Here is a 15,592-nt window from a genome sequence, read left to right as displayed (position 1 = left end):
GAGAGCAGTCTGAAATGTGTCAATCGGCTCTGCACCACCCTGGATAATACATCGTGGTTATATACCTGGAATCGTTCCAATTGCACTGGGCCATGAACTAACACTCAAGCCTGAGGTCTTCCGACCTGTGCTGTTTCATGCAATGGTGATGCATGATTTTATAGTGGTGGAGTCAGGCCAGCTGTCCAGCCAATGGGGTGGAGTCAAGACAGCTGAACACTGACTCGTGTATTAATGTGATATTTTCAGTCTAAAAAGGGCATAACTCTGAAAAATTGATAAAACGCCCTGAAACTTGAACTTGTTCTGAAACTTATCATCATAAAGTCATGTACCAAGTTTCAGTTGAATATGTTCAAGGGTATGGGGGAAAAGTCTGAAAAATCACAGGTGGGATGGATGGACTGACAAACTGACGGACAGACGGACAGCAAACCTATAGTCCCGTCCGGTGAAACCAGTATGGGACTAATAAAATAAAGATTTTAAAAGTCCTATAAAATAATTGCTTCTGGATGTTTACCGCCGTTGACGCAGTGGCTATTACACCATCTTATTTAACACGTCATATTAGTTATTCGTGCCTGCTGTTTGTGTCCTTCATAACGTCCTTACAAACAGTATGTTTCCTGTTTGGAATGACTTTCAATTTTGTTTGACTGCCAGACAGGCATACAGAGTAAAACAATTGATCTCATTCCTCTCTGCGCATGTGTGATCAGGACAAATTCAGAGCCAAAGTACAGTTACACCGTAGGTTCGTTTTCTGATTCATGTTCCGATTTGTGTTTAAAATATAACGTTCAATTTTAATTAATTTGATCATAAACTAACGTTTCTGGACAGACAAATAAACAGACCGACAAAGTGAACCAATATAATTGCTCAACCCCGTTTTTTGCTTCCAACGAGGGGTAATAACCCAAATGAAAAGACCAGATAGTTTTCCCAAATTGTCTGATTTGATTCTCCGACCGTTCAACAAAACAATTGCAGCATGTACATTCCCTCACATTCATTAATTTATTGCCATTCTTTTATTCAAAGTTATTTTGTTATTCCAAGTTGCCACGACTATTTCCAGAACTATTCCCAAACTTGGAATAAACATTCCCAAACTTGGAATACACATTCCCAAACTCTGCCGTATGCACCGCTTTCTTGCGACTCTGAATTCTTCTTTGTCTTTTACTTTCTACTCTACTCCATTCCCTTTTTACCTCCACCACCGATGGTGAAGGAGGTTATGTTCTCACCCCTGCCTGTCTGTCTGTCTGTGAGCAGGGTATCTCAAAAAGTTGTAAACAAATTTGGACAAAATATGGAAGACAGTTTGGGTGTCTGACAAGGATGAATTGATTCGATTTCGGTGAAGATCTGAATCCGGATCCAGAGACGAGAATTTTTTAATGTTTAATTGATTCTTCATGATTGAGAGATTTAGCTAAAAACTATGTATCACATGATATTTAACTAAGTTGTGGACAACTTCTGACAAAACTTGGTGGATGAGTTGGCTCGGTGACAAGAACAAGCCGATTCGATGTTGGTTCACTTCCGGATCCAGATCCGGTCTATCATTGGGATGCAAAAGGTAAACTGTTCAACCTGTTGGAGGTATGCGCTCTACTGAATGAGGTGCTTGTTTTATTCTGCACTCATTCACGCTAATTCACTGTCATACTAAGGGGCAGTTCTGGGTTGGTTTAACCTGCTTGAACTTCTCATGTGTTGTGTTCTTTTGATTTCAGGTTCAAATTTTCTGAGTAGGTAACAGCAAACGTCTCAGTGTATTCCCCACCCCTACCCATTTCTACATCCCACCCAAATGACAGCACCCGACAGAACGACGATTTTTCCATTAATAATTCCCAGAAAGAGAAACGTTGACGACGTGTCAAAGGCACCTTGATGTTCCCGAACGAGTATGGGGCACGCACATCCAATGTACCGGTGAAAGTAAGCTTTGCAGCAATGTAAACACTCCCCAAAAATTTACAACTTAAAAATGATTGTTTTTTTTGTCTGCATGATCGAGTCTTTTGGAAGGGCTGGAGCAGAATGGAAAAGGGAAAACACCAACATCGGAGTAGAGGTGAGGTCAAAGGGATGGGGAGAAGGACTCACGGGGGTGAAAAAGTTGCACGCAAGCTGAATGAAACACAGCAATAAAAGGAAGGGGAAAGTGGGGATGAAACAGAAAAGGAACGAACCAACTGACAACTAACAAATTAAGAGGGCTGAGGGAGACGGGGGGGGGGGGGGAAATCACAGTAACATGGGGAAACGGGGTGCTTGGGAATGGAGTAATTCATGGGTATAATATATCAATTATGAGTATGGATGGGGGATGATCAGAGATGGTGGTGAACACCTGTCTTGAAGACTTGTACTGACGAATGAGAGTGAAGAGAATGTACAAACCTGGGGGGAAGGAGCAAAGCGTGGAAGAAGCACAGCAAGACCAGAAAGGAGGCGGTAGAAAACAGAGACCACTGACCTGTCTGCGATGGGAAAGTGATGTGACGTCGCAAAAATATTCAACATAAGAGCAAGACATTATTGAAGTATATAACAGGTAAAGAGAGGGTTGAGAGGAGTGTGAACTCCTTAAGGAATGGCGCAGGAGAATTGGTGGGTGATGAATGTGAGATGGCCGACTTCTTAAACGTTTGTCTTTTTTTGCTTCTACATTTACACAAGACCAGTCGGGGGAACTTCCAAAAGGTGAGAGTACCTATCTCAGAGGTGAGCACAAGGGCTTTTCGAAGAGATCCAAGTTAGAGTAGAGGAAGTAAAGAGAGGAAAAGATGAAGAAAACATCCAGGACACAAGGCTCGAAGTACTGTACTCAAAAAAACCACATTCACAAAAAAGGTGGATGGCAATGCCGAGCCAAGTTGTTGTTTATCTCGACTTTCAGAAAGCTTTTGATAAGGAAGTGCATGGAAGGCTGTTGGCTAAGCTGAGGGCTTGTGGATTGGCTGCGAGAGTTGGAGACTGGCTTCGTGATAGGTAGCAAAGTGTAGGACGATGTAGTGTCGCCACCAATAACAAAAAATGTCAAAATATGTCGTGAATGCAATCCGTGATAGGATTGTGATGGCATTCGTATCTTGTCATTCCTTCCAACCTTGTTTGGTTGTTTTTTGAGGATTCCATCCCTACATGTTTTTCCGTTTTTATGAAATGATTTTTCTGACTTGTTTAACTCTATTTTTACCTCGACCACCAAAGGTGAAGGTGGTTCTGTTTTCACCCCTCTCTGTCTGTTTGTTTATTACTTGCAAAATCGAAGATTCTTCAAGTATATTGGTTATTGTGGGGCAACATAGCTAAATATAGCATAACAATTGTGCATTTTGTGAGGAAAGCACCAAATTTGGCACACTCGTAGCCTATCATATTATGAACAGATTTGGATATTGGGCCATCTCAAATTTTGATGGCAGTGGAAAATGGCTGCCAGAGCCATCAGCGGCTGCATTTGAGATGGCCCAATATCCAAATCTGTTCATAATATGATAGGCTACGAGTGTGCCAAATTTGGTGCTTTCCTCACAAAATGCACAATTGTTATGCTAAGTTGCCCCACTATTAGTTGATTTTGTTATTCTGTCTTTTTGTCTGTCTGTTTGTCGACTTCAGGTTGCAATTTTAAACCGATCTTCACGAAACTTCACCACATGGTAGAGTTTGTCATAAGAAAGAAGCCTTTTGTTTTTGAGGTAAAAATGGACGAAAAGGTCAACATATGCCTGAGGTCAACTACTAAGGTGGTATTTCTAAAATCCTCAATTTTCATCTGATTGACTTGAAATTTGAAGAGGATTTATATTTTAGATCACTGAATTCAACTGGGCAATTATTTTGAGGCTCACATAGGCCAAAAGGTCAACATAGGCCGAATTTCTAAAACTGTCAATTTTCATCCCATTCACTTGAAATTTGAAGAGGAGTTGCATATTTGGTCATTTAATTCAACCACCAATTACTTTTGAGGTTAAATTTGTTTTATGGATTTTGCAAGTAAGCATCCTCTGCACGACGTCATCTTCTTGTTTGTTACTTACGAAATCTAAAGATTTCATAAGTATATTGATGACTTCCGTCCTCTGTTTGTGTGTTTGTGTGTGTGTTTGCGTGTTTGTTGTAGGCATGATAACTCGAGAACGGAAGAAGCTACCAATGTCAAATTACACCAGATGATTCGGGAGGGTGATGGCTAGCGCTGATTAGATTTTGGTCAAAATCGGTCAAAGGTCAAGGTCACAGTGAGGTCAAACAATTCCGTAAATTCATGTGGAGAAATGGAGTATTTTTGCTTCGGTCGACATTACGAGTTCGTTTTAACTTCGATTTTAATTTTGTCTTCGGTTTTTGCGATCGCTTAGGACGCTTAAAACTCGGTTGTCAAAATTCTGGTAAAATCGGATGTTTTGGAGACGTTTTAAGATTGAATAAAAAATATTTCACTCTCCGCGTCACGGCTCGTCACGTGGTGCAGCGCGCTCGAGCAGACGCGGCGTTGAGTCACCTAAAGGTTTTTCGTGTGCGCGCTGATGGTGTTTTCGATAAAGATGGTGTTTAAAAGTCATTTTTTTATCCCAATAAAGGTTATCGTCACATGCCTGACTCGCTAAGCCGTCGGATTATGTAAAGATTGTTGGTGGATGGCCGAATATTACGGTTTTGTGACTTTGATAAAATAATATTAAATAATTGCGTGGAGAAATGGAGATTTTTGCTTCGGTCGATGTTATTAGTTCGTTTGAACTCGGATCGCAATTCTGTTTTCACTTTTGGTAACGGTTAAGTATGCTTAACACTCGGTTATCGAAATTCTGGTAAAAATCGGATGTTTTATGAGATTTATGTTGGGTGTCGTATCTGAGGCGAAACTGAAGATTATGCTAATGAGGGGGATTGTAACACACGGCATTACGCGCTCGTTTTAAAGTCAATTTCAATCCTGTCTTCAATTTTGGTAACGGTTTAGTGTGCTGAACACTCGGTTGTCAAAATTCTGGTAAAAATCGGATGTTTTATGAGAGGTTTGGTACAGAATCGTCGTATAAACTTCTGGTTTGCGTTGCTACCTTCTCTTGAGACAGTTTTATTAGACAATGTTACTGTGTTACTGTGTTACTGTGTTATTAGACATGTTACTGTGTTACTGTGACGGTTGGACCATTCCTGCTGGTTGTGCTCGGTACCTGCTCTTGGCGTCCCTGGTTCCTGGGGGTGATGATGTGATGTCGATTGGTGTTCGAGCCTGTTTGTGGGTGGGTGCACGGCGAGGCAGGGCGCTGGCAGCGGACCACGGCACGCTCACACATTTTGGGACATTTTATTGGACACACGATGACTTCTGCCTTGGTAAGCCAAGACCAGATTTCTTTCCCCTCCTGAATGATCTGATGGATACCCTTATCTAGTGTTTAATTGTTAAGTAAAGCATTGTGATAAGTGTCTGCTCTTTGTCTATTTTTATATCAATGCCTGTTAAATTCGATATTTGTTTGAGATTATTTTGATTGATTTGCATTCATCTATTTACACCACAAGGAAATAAAAAGTTCTTCCGTTTATTTATTTTTCTTATTAATAAATTATATGTTGACGTTTCAACCTGTCGGTGCTTGTCCTTTCCTTCCATTGGTCCAGCATTGTCCGAACCTAGATAGACTGGCAGGTAACTCCCAAACTAATTAACCTGTCATAGCACCAGCGGTAAACGCTTGGCCGCCCTACTTAAGATCTAATCAAGATAAGATTGGTGCATCGCCGAGAACACCTTCCCCCTTGTCAGGAAGCCACGTGACTTCAAGTTAAACGGCAAATTAGATGGTGGACACTGGAACTTGTGGTTAACTGATTGGCCTTCATGCTTGTAAAGCAACCCACCAAATCACAAAGTTAATTTTGAGCGGTGTCCCCAGGTCCGGCTCTTCCGAGGAGAAACAGGGATTAACGTCCTCATAATACACTCGGTACCCGCGGTCGTAACTATATATATATATATATATATATATATATATATATATATATATATATATATATATATATATATATATATATATATATATATATATATATACAGTAGACTAGGCGTAATTCGTCACCATTGGGACCGAGAAAAAAGTGACGACTTTGACATGTGACGACTTACGCGTATGCGAACATTCATGATGACTGTGGGGTGAAGGATGCAGTTGCGCGTGGCCTGGATACGTACGTGTGAGAGGGCGCAACAATCTCTAAGCCGGCTATTGTACCAAAAGGGAAACACAATCCTCGGGGCATAGGTGGGGGTTCATTGGTTAGTTGGAAAGTGATCAAGCAAAGATGGAATTCATGAATCACTTTATCAAAAGTAAAGATAATGAACAACTGTAAGACAACTCGTATACCATCAGTGATGGTATATGACCATCGCCAAATGTGGAAGGAATGGCTGTTAGAATTCATTCATTGGAATGAATGTAGAATGAGTTTTCATATGGAATGAAAACTAATATACCATCGACAAATTACATGACACACAGTCATCGTGATGACTACCACTCAATACCTATGTGAAAGTGAGTGTGGTGATGTACAAAACAAGCCAATATAAAACGATGATCGGACTTCAACACTAAGCTCGATCGATCCTTTGCTCCTTCACCAGAGACTGCATTGCGCAACCTGTATACCTCTTCAGATGCATGTGGGACGGCGCGCAGACTGAGCTGAACGCAGTGCAGTTATATTATAAATAGCCCGTGCATCACGATTCCATGAAATCGGGCTTCTCACGAGGCAGCAGTTCCATGTGACGAGTTAGGCCTGGTAATTTACTTGAGTTTGCATTACGCGAGAACCGAAAACATCTGACGACTTAGACGAAGTGACGACTTAGAGATGACGACTTACAGACTTCATTCAAAGTCTGTAAGTCGATTCAACATTAGATAAATTCGGGACTTTTTGACGCTGCCAACTTAGGCGAAGTGACGAGTTACACGCTGCCGACTTACGCATTGTCTACTGTATATGTATGTATGTATATATGTATATATATATATATATATATATATATATATATATATATATATATATATATATATATATATATATATATATATATATATATATATATATATACATTTTGTTTTTAATATTCACATGTATAAACATTGTGTGGACAGACCAAAATGACAGCTCAACAGTCATGCCACAAGGACGGAGTGCTTCACAATGCAGTGTCTCCTTCTGACATCCCCAATTTCTCCATGGATGGAGATCCAAACATTGGGACCAGACTCTGTGCAGAGGTGCTGCCGAATCAGTCTCCTTGCCTGTTGGGCACAATTTTGGACAATTCTGGACCGAGGGGGGGGGAAAAATGGTCCATCACTCTATCCTACACGAGCACACGGTCCATGCTAACGCCATACATTTTGATAACTACCCTGTACCTTACAGACCTGATAATATGATTCTGAAAATGCTGATACATATGGAGCCTTAAATTGTTCTTTGTATTCATTGTGAAGCCTCATCCGTACACGTGTAAACTGCCGGCTTTGCAAAGAATGGTGCTGGATCAATTCACATTGGTATTCCTATGTTTCGTTGAAATGGCGGGGTCTGCGGGTTCTGGGGTTTGTTTGTTTTTTTGTATACATTGTCGAGGCTCAAATAAGAGCTAACATACACAACATATTGTTACAGTTGTGGAAATTCGCATTACACCATAAAGGGCCCTCTGGTGAGATCTCTCTGTAATGTAAGTACATGTGTAGTTAGCCCAAACCCGTTGTATAGAGGGAATTTATGTGATCCATCCGGGCTGCGACGCTTTGAGTTAGCCATTTTTCTGTTCTATCTTTTATTCCAAACAAACAGCATCTCAACAACCACGCCATCCCCACCACAGTGCCAACCACACTACAACCACGCCACCTCCACCATCTACGCTACCACATCTTCGCCACTCGCCATTCAGTTGGCCCTGTGCGGTTACGAGCTCCAGGAACAAACAAAAACCAACAACGATGCTCGGGGGTTTTCCCGCCTGTTTCTCCCGTCGAAATTCTCCGCGCTCGGTGTGGGGGAAGTGCGATCCGAGCCGGGGGTCAAAGGTGAGAAAAGGTGGGGGCCTCTTTTTGGGGGAATAATTCCCTTGCTCTGAGCCAAGACTGACTTCCCTGGCCCCCGCACGGCACGGGGTGGAGGGAGAGCGAGAGGTCACGCCCCCCTTCGAGAGGCTTCTCTAAGAAGCTCGAAGGGAGGCGGGGCCAAAAACGGGGCGGAGCCCCGCGCTACAAAAGGCGGACAGGACGGACCTTGAGGAGTTGTTGGTCGAGAGTGGTTGGTCGAGTTGGTTCGGGTTGAGTTGGTTCTTCGAGGCTTCCTGTCTGCTTGTCTTGTCGGGGGAAGAGTCCTGCACCCGCGGCTTGGCGAGCGGCCTGTCACGAAGGCACGGACGGGAGACGCGGCAGCGCCAGTTGTGAGGTGGACCTGCGCGTCCGGACGAGGAGTGCCGGAGAGGGTTCGCCGGCCGCGAGAGAGGTCGGGGCCAGGCGCGACCACGCTGACGGTCGTGGGAGAGGGGCTCACCGGCCACGAAAAGGGAAGTCGCGACTTCTTTTTCCTTTTCCTTTACTTTTTGTGTAAATGTCTGTGGGTGGCACCGTCCGTCAAGTAGTATTGTTTTAAGTGTTGCCATGTGTTCCCGTATTCGGTCGTAACTCTGCATTGTTGTTGTTGTTGTTTTAAATTGATATATGTGCATTTCTGATTCTGTTTGGCTGTATATGTGTGCTCTGTGTCTGTGTGAATAAAGTGCTTGTGTTAACTTGTTCCCCGTTTTGCGGCGTCCTTCCCTTTGTTGAATCTCCATCTTGCTTCACGTAAAGGGTTCGTAGTGGGCTTAATACGCCCGATAAGTAATCGGAACAGTCGAGGCCGACGATAACACCGCTCGGTTTTCCCGATAGTACGGAACGGACCGCTTTAGCGGCCCGTGTCCGGAGTCGACCTACGGCTAGGTGCAATCGCCCGGTTTACCATCCGCGTGGGTACTTAGGTAGGTCGAGTTTGGCGAACAACCCTATCCCACGCGGGTGGCCGATTGGCACGATCGTGGTGAGGCCGAAAGACCCACCCATGACTAGCTCCCGGCGTTAGTCCGAGAGGGTCACGACAGAATTGTCCGTCCGGTGGGTGACGTGCCGCGATTCGAGTCACGTGGCCGATCGCACGCCGGCAGGTGCGAATTCGCAACAATATAACAAGGGGAGCAGGAGACAAGCGGGACGGGAGGGGGAAGCACAAAACATGGGGAACAGAGACATGATGAGATTTGTGGAAGGGAGAGGGATTGGGTGGGGTACACAGGGTAAACAAGATAGACACTGCAGGGATTTTCAGGAAGGAAGGCATGGAATATGAAGGAGGTGGGCTCGGGGTGGATTAACGGGGGGTAGAAAAGATCATAGTTTTGAATGGGGGAAGATATGAGGTGTTGTCGAACAACTGTTTTAAAGACCTGGAGGGAAGAGTGGGATTGAAGAGAGTGTGGGAGTTTGTTCCAGAGACTGGAAAAAGAAGGAATGAAAGAGTGAAGGTGAGCAGTGATTTGTGATTTTGGTAGTTTTACTAGAAGGCGGTTGCTGGCGGACCTTGAGCGCCCTGCGGAAATATGGTGGGGGGGGGGAATGGGGGGGACATTTCGCAGACAGAGAAGGGGGGCGTGACTGGAGAGGAGACAGTAGAAGACAGAAAAACCACCGACCTGCCTGCAGTGAGAGAGTGAGAGGCCCAAAGACTCAGCCTCACCGCAGGAGACACCAATGATCCTAAATGCCTTGGTTTCCACAGCGTGAAGCCAAGAAAGGTGAGACGCGGGAGCTCCAGGCCAGAAGGTTGAGCAGTACTCCATCAGGCTGCAGGTGAAAGCTTTGTGTGTGGTCAGGATCTCAGGTGTTTGAAGGAAGGACTTTACATGACTGAGGATGCCCAGTCGGCGACTGACTTTGCTGGCGAGCTGTTGTTTCCCATGTATTACCACGTGTTACGGACAGTGCACATGATTTTCATGCAGGCTTTGTGGGAACTCCTTCAAAAGCGAAGTGTTTGACTGTTCTTGTTTATTCGCAGTCTCATACTCTTATAATCATGATATCATAATTTTTCTTGTGTCTTGTATTTCCATACTTGGTCCTGTTGTATCGATTTATATTTGAGTTTGTGTAGACCGCCTATGCCACGTGCTTCGAAGTCTTAGGCCTTACATGTTATCCCTTCCTTCTATCTTTCGTTTTTCCTTTGCTATTGCAAGACCTCAGAAAGAGCAGAAGATGCAAGACCCAGAAAGGAGGCGGCAGAAGACTCAGAGACCACCGACCTCTCTGCGATGACGTAGTGAACATGAGCCGAGACTTTGCATCCCCATAAAAAGTTATTTTCTCTGATTTGAAGGTAGTTATTGTCAATTACAAACTTGAAGCTCTGTTGTAATTGTTCTTTGGGAAAACTGCATGTTGTTGTTTCAGGTGTACATGTTGTAATTGTATGCGCATTGTCTAGTATCTGTTATCCGGATCCGGATCTTCACCAAACTCGAATAAGTTGGTCCTTGTCACACACTCAACCTGTCCATTAATTTTTGTTCAAATCCGTCTTTAGCTTTTTGAGATATCCTGCTCACAGTCAAACAAACAGGGGTGATAAACAACCTCCGTCGACCTTCGGTGGTGAAGGTGAATATCACTTAATACAGTTGTCAGCATCATCAATGGACCATGAGCCTGGAGTTGGCTCCACAGTTATGGTGGCTGATTTAAGATCTTAGGGTCTTGAGTTCAAGCCGCTGTTACACCATTAAATATCACCAAGTTGGTTGACTCCGTTTTTCATCCTTCTGTTGGCAAAATGTGTTACCAGCATACTGGTAACAGGGGCACTGTATCAGTAGTGGTACAGCTGTGCTCCCAGCAATGATGCAACCAGCAGCCACAAGCTGCATACTAAATAATAATAATAATAATAATAATAATAATAATACAGCAAATTAATTTAGCAACAACAATGGATGATTCGCGTGTGGATCAGCTGCCAATGGATAATGGTCACAACGGTACTGAAATATCTGACGATGCCCTCAAATCCAAGCACCGTCACAATGGCGACCCGTGTTCCTCGGAGCAATTCATCCCATGATGATATGATGTCCGTGAGTTCACGGTGGGGGTGAAGATGATTGTTGCGGAAAATCACTGTTGACGCAATCAGGTGGCACACTCGCATTGCGCAGGTAGCATTGAGCAACCGCCACGAGCCACCGCCTGCCTGAAGACCAATAATTTGGAGCAACACGTTGCTCAGGGGCAATTCCAGGAATTGGGTAGGGGGGGTTTCCAAATAACAGAAAATCTAAGTCGTATAAACGTTATGAAAACTTTATTGCAGCTTTCAAATAAATGCACATTCACATATTCTTTGATATGCATGTATTGTGCAAAAAGATATAAAAGTTAATTAACGTAATATTTAAATGCATAACTAAAAATAAAATAGCTTGAATTCAATAAACTTCAAGTTTCAATCTTAAATATCATGACTAGTGAGACCTACCTGAGTGATGGTAGTGCCTATATGACATACTCGCAACTATATGACATACTAGAAGGAGTTCTGGGTGACCAGGGAACCCCTGGGTTTGCCACTGTAATGGTAAATATTTTTTGTTGGGGGGAAGGGTTCCGGGCAACCAGGAAACCCCCCTGGATTTGCCACTGTTGCTCGCAACATGCCATCTCACAAAGGCCCTTACCTGTCACAGTCGATCGTCATGTCAGCGAACGGTGAATTATATCGTCGTGCATGGAGTATCAATTGGAATTGATGGAGGTCGGGAGTAGGTTTATTAAAGGAATGTGGGTGCGGGTATTTACAATTGCGGATTTTGCGTACGTAATATCTGGATGGAGCCATGCTCCACGAGTCCCGCTGCCATTGAAAGCGACGTGATGTGCAGAGCTGGTGAAATGGGGCAAATCCGCGTGTTCATTCCCACGAGCCACGTGCCTGCAGCGGCTCCGAGCCGTTTGTCCGAGAAAATGTCTGCGGGGAAAATGCTGTCCGAGGCGGACGGAAGGAAAAACGGTGCAGCTCAGGGGGTGGAGGAGGCAATTAAAGGGGCCGTGGGGACAGATTTGAAGTGTCGCGTCGATGCGTCTATATAACTGTCAACGGGGTGGCGGGAAAAATGTGCTCGCGCAACGCATGGCGGGCTCGGGCGGCAGGAAGCGTGTCCCGCTGCTCCGGGGCCACTTGCTCGGCCGGCGCTGCTTGTCGGCAGGCTCTCAGCCGCTCGGTGCTCCGTCCCGGGAAGTTCGCCTGGATAGCGGTGTGCCGGAGTTGCGGACGAAGGAGAAAGACGCCATCAAGCATCTGAACAATCGCTTTGCCAACCTCATAGAAAAGGTGAGGTCTCCGAGTAATGCCCCGCGGGCACCATATTCGCTGCGAAACGCCTCGCGGGCAGTCTCCATCGTTATCCATCAAGTCCCTTCGATTTGCATCAACATTCACAAATTCATGCGTGCGGAGAATTCAGCGAATTAAAGATGAACCGAGCGATAAAAAGACCGTTATTAAGGATTTACTGCTTTTGGAAAGTGTGGAAGATCCGTTTCAATGAAAACACATCCCAACATGTGTTTTGTAACCCTGGTGTTGGCTTGACGATTTGGGTGGCTGGCTTCACATCTGAGGGTCTTCAAGTGAAGCCCCTGTTTTTGTCCTGTTTAAATAACACCCGGTGGGTTGACTCAGCCTGTCATCCTTGTGAGGTCGGTGAAACGAGTACCAGTGTGCTTTAACAGGAGACACTGCAATGGCATTCAGTGGTGCAACTGTGCCCCCAGACAAAAAATGACGGTCAAGCAACTATATTTATTTATTTATCTAAGGAAATAAATTAATGTCTGTAAATAAGAGTGAACAGGTAGTTCTTTTCTTTATTATTCTGAAGGCTTTCTGATGTCATAGAATAACATAAATGGCACCATTGTCAAGGAAATGAACCATTTACTTGATGAAAAAAAACTAATAATGCATTTACTTGATGAAAAAACTGATAATCCATTTACTTGATGAAAAAACTGATAATCCATTTACTTTGGAACAAATTTTGTTCCGTTAGTCACAAACTTGCTTCTCAAGCCCGTGTTTCTGCGATTGAGGAGGAAGCGTGACCTCGAGCTTTGATGCAGCATTTATGATTCTACCCCAGCAGGAAATGTTTGAAAGGACACAGAAAGAGCACACAAACAACAACAACAACAACCACAGCCTTGACAGCAACTATTACATGTTATAAAATATCCTTTTTCACATGTTTTACTTTACTAGAATCTTGCCCATGCCTGCACGTGACACTAAATGGGTGTGAACATGGGCTGAACACTGGGTAAGCCCGTTTATAGTTTTAATTAAATAATGTCGTTAATTATCTTCAAAGGGGGTGTTTAATTTTACCCAAATACCCAATTTTCATTCATGCACTTCCTTGGAGTTCCCCGAGTATGCATGCAAAGTTTTGGGCCGCTATGTTTCATGGTTTTGGAGTTATGGAGGACATGCACGCGCGCACACACACACACACACACACACACACACACACACACACACACACACACACACACACACACACACACACTGATATTTATTATTATTATAGAGACGAGACCTATGATCAGGAAGAAGGCCAAGCAGATTCACTGGGGGATTGCTATGGAAGACGAATTAGTGTAGTCATCAAGCGAATCCTCTGTCTTCTCACCTTGTCGGTCACGTCATTTCAAGGAGCATACCCAACTTCCACTTATGATCCTACACTGGTGAAGCAGCAAGCACTGACACAGCCGAAGCTGAAGCCTCACATTCATAATTTAATAAAGATCATTGAGGAAGGTGGTTACATTGCACACCAGGTCTTCAATATTGATGAAAATGGCATATAGGGAAGTGTCTGCCTAATATGACTTTTATTAGCAATGAAGAAATGCCTACACTTGGTTTCAAGACAGGTGGAGAATGATTAACATATTTGCTCTGTGCCATTTGTAGTGGGGATGAGGGTGGCAAAAATGCAAATGGCATCTTCTGTCTTCGAGCCAGCAAGCTGGGAGCAACAATTCACATTTATTCAGTGTGACCACTCCTTGGCTTTTTCACAAAATCTTGGCTATTCGTTGTTCACCTTGGCGTCTTGGTTTTCTATAGGTTTTCTTGGCGTATAGGTTTTTTTATTATCATCGCTTTTCCGAAACCTTGTGAATTCTTGGCTTTTTTCATTGGCTCACCTTGGCATTTATGAAAATGAGGAGTGGTCACACTGCATTTATTGCCACGTCTGATGCAATTTAAATGCTCTAATGGTGGTGAGATGCTCCATTTGAAACTGTTTGTTCGATATATGTCGATTTTTGATGCTGAGGATTTGTAAGGAACATTTGTATTGCTCTCAAAGCCCTCATGAATCATGAATCGCTGGGAACCTATCCCCCCTTTTTCCATTGAAACAATGCCCCAACATTTGCGCCATTTTTTAGGAACGTAACCCCCGTGAAATAGCGGGGTACACATCAGTGTATGATATATATATATATATATATATATATATATATATATATATATATATATATATATATATATATATATATATATATATATATATATATATATATATATCTATATATATATATATATCTATATATATATATCTATATATATATATATATATATATATATATATATATATATCTATATATATATATATATATATATATATATATATATATATATATATATATATATATATATATATATATATATATATATATATATATATATATATATATATATATATATATATATATATATATATATATATATATAATTTATGTTTTCATTTACGGATGCTTTCTGATGTATCTGTGAATTTTCCTGGTGGATAGTCTTCGATGTCCATCGGCACACAAAATTACCATACTTCCTCATTGTCTCGGGTCGCTCGCCTGCATCTTTTGTAATTCACATTTTTCATTTATTTATTTTCTTTTTTTTCATTTAATTATCATTTTCATTCATGGATGCTTTCCGACAGTTCTGTGCTTTTTCCTGGTGTAGCAGCTTAAATGTCCATCGGCACGCAGAATTTCAGCTTTCTACATCACTCAGAAGGTACCGAACATGATATCAGTTAGTGGTGAGAAAGAGCTTTATATATTAGATGTAGTCATTTATATCTGTTCTTTGTGGGGGGGAAAAAGATGCTTTTGGCATTATCTGCTTGTATCAATAAAAACAATATGTAAATGGTCAGAAAAAATCTCCAAATAATACAGCACTTTCAAAATGACGTAATCCACCGCAAAATGTTCAGTGCGTATGCACAGAAACCCCGGGAAGCAAAAGAGATCGGGGTGAAATATCATATATTTTGTGTTTGGGATAAGGATTGTTACCTGGAATGGCTCACCAAGCTTCTGAAAGATACTGAGAAAAGTACTTGAGAGTAAAGACTGTGCCTCAA

The 15,592-nt window shown here is 42.8% G+C and overlaps 1 protein-coding gene across 3 annotated transcripts in view; it reads left to right on the top strand.

The window, feature by feature from the left end:
* Nucleotides 1–15,592, top strand: part of LOC147029554 (keratin, type II cytoskeletal 8-like) — a 67,823-nt gene that overhangs the window by 16,062 nt on the left and 36,169 nt on the right. The window contains exon 1 of one of the 3 annotated variants that reach the window (XM_085872702.1): nucleotides 5,198–5,379. The exons of 1 other annotated variant lie outside the window; for it this stretch is intronic. In XM_085872702.1, the coding sequence (XP_085728828.1) occupies nucleotides 5,365–5,379 (15 nt within the window). In that variant the 5' untranslated portion in view covers nucleotides 5,198–5,364. Of the gene's footprint in view, nucleotides 1–5,197; nucleotides 5,380–12,155; nucleotides 12,483–15,592 lie in introns of those variants that run through there. One more of the 3 variants, XM_085872701.1, reaches the window with a different exon arrangement.

Source organism: Eptatretus burgeri, chromosome 3 (assembly GCF_056783735.1).
Source record: "Eptatretus burgeri isolate ZD-2024b chromosome 3, Ebu_testis_v1, whole genome shotgun sequence".
Lineage (NCBI taxonomy): Eukaryota > Metazoa > Chordata > Myxini > Myxiniformes > Myxinidae > Eptatretus > Eptatretus burgeri.
Note: the sequence above shows the minus strand (reverse complement) of the source record. Positions and strands in the feature narration are given on the sequence as shown.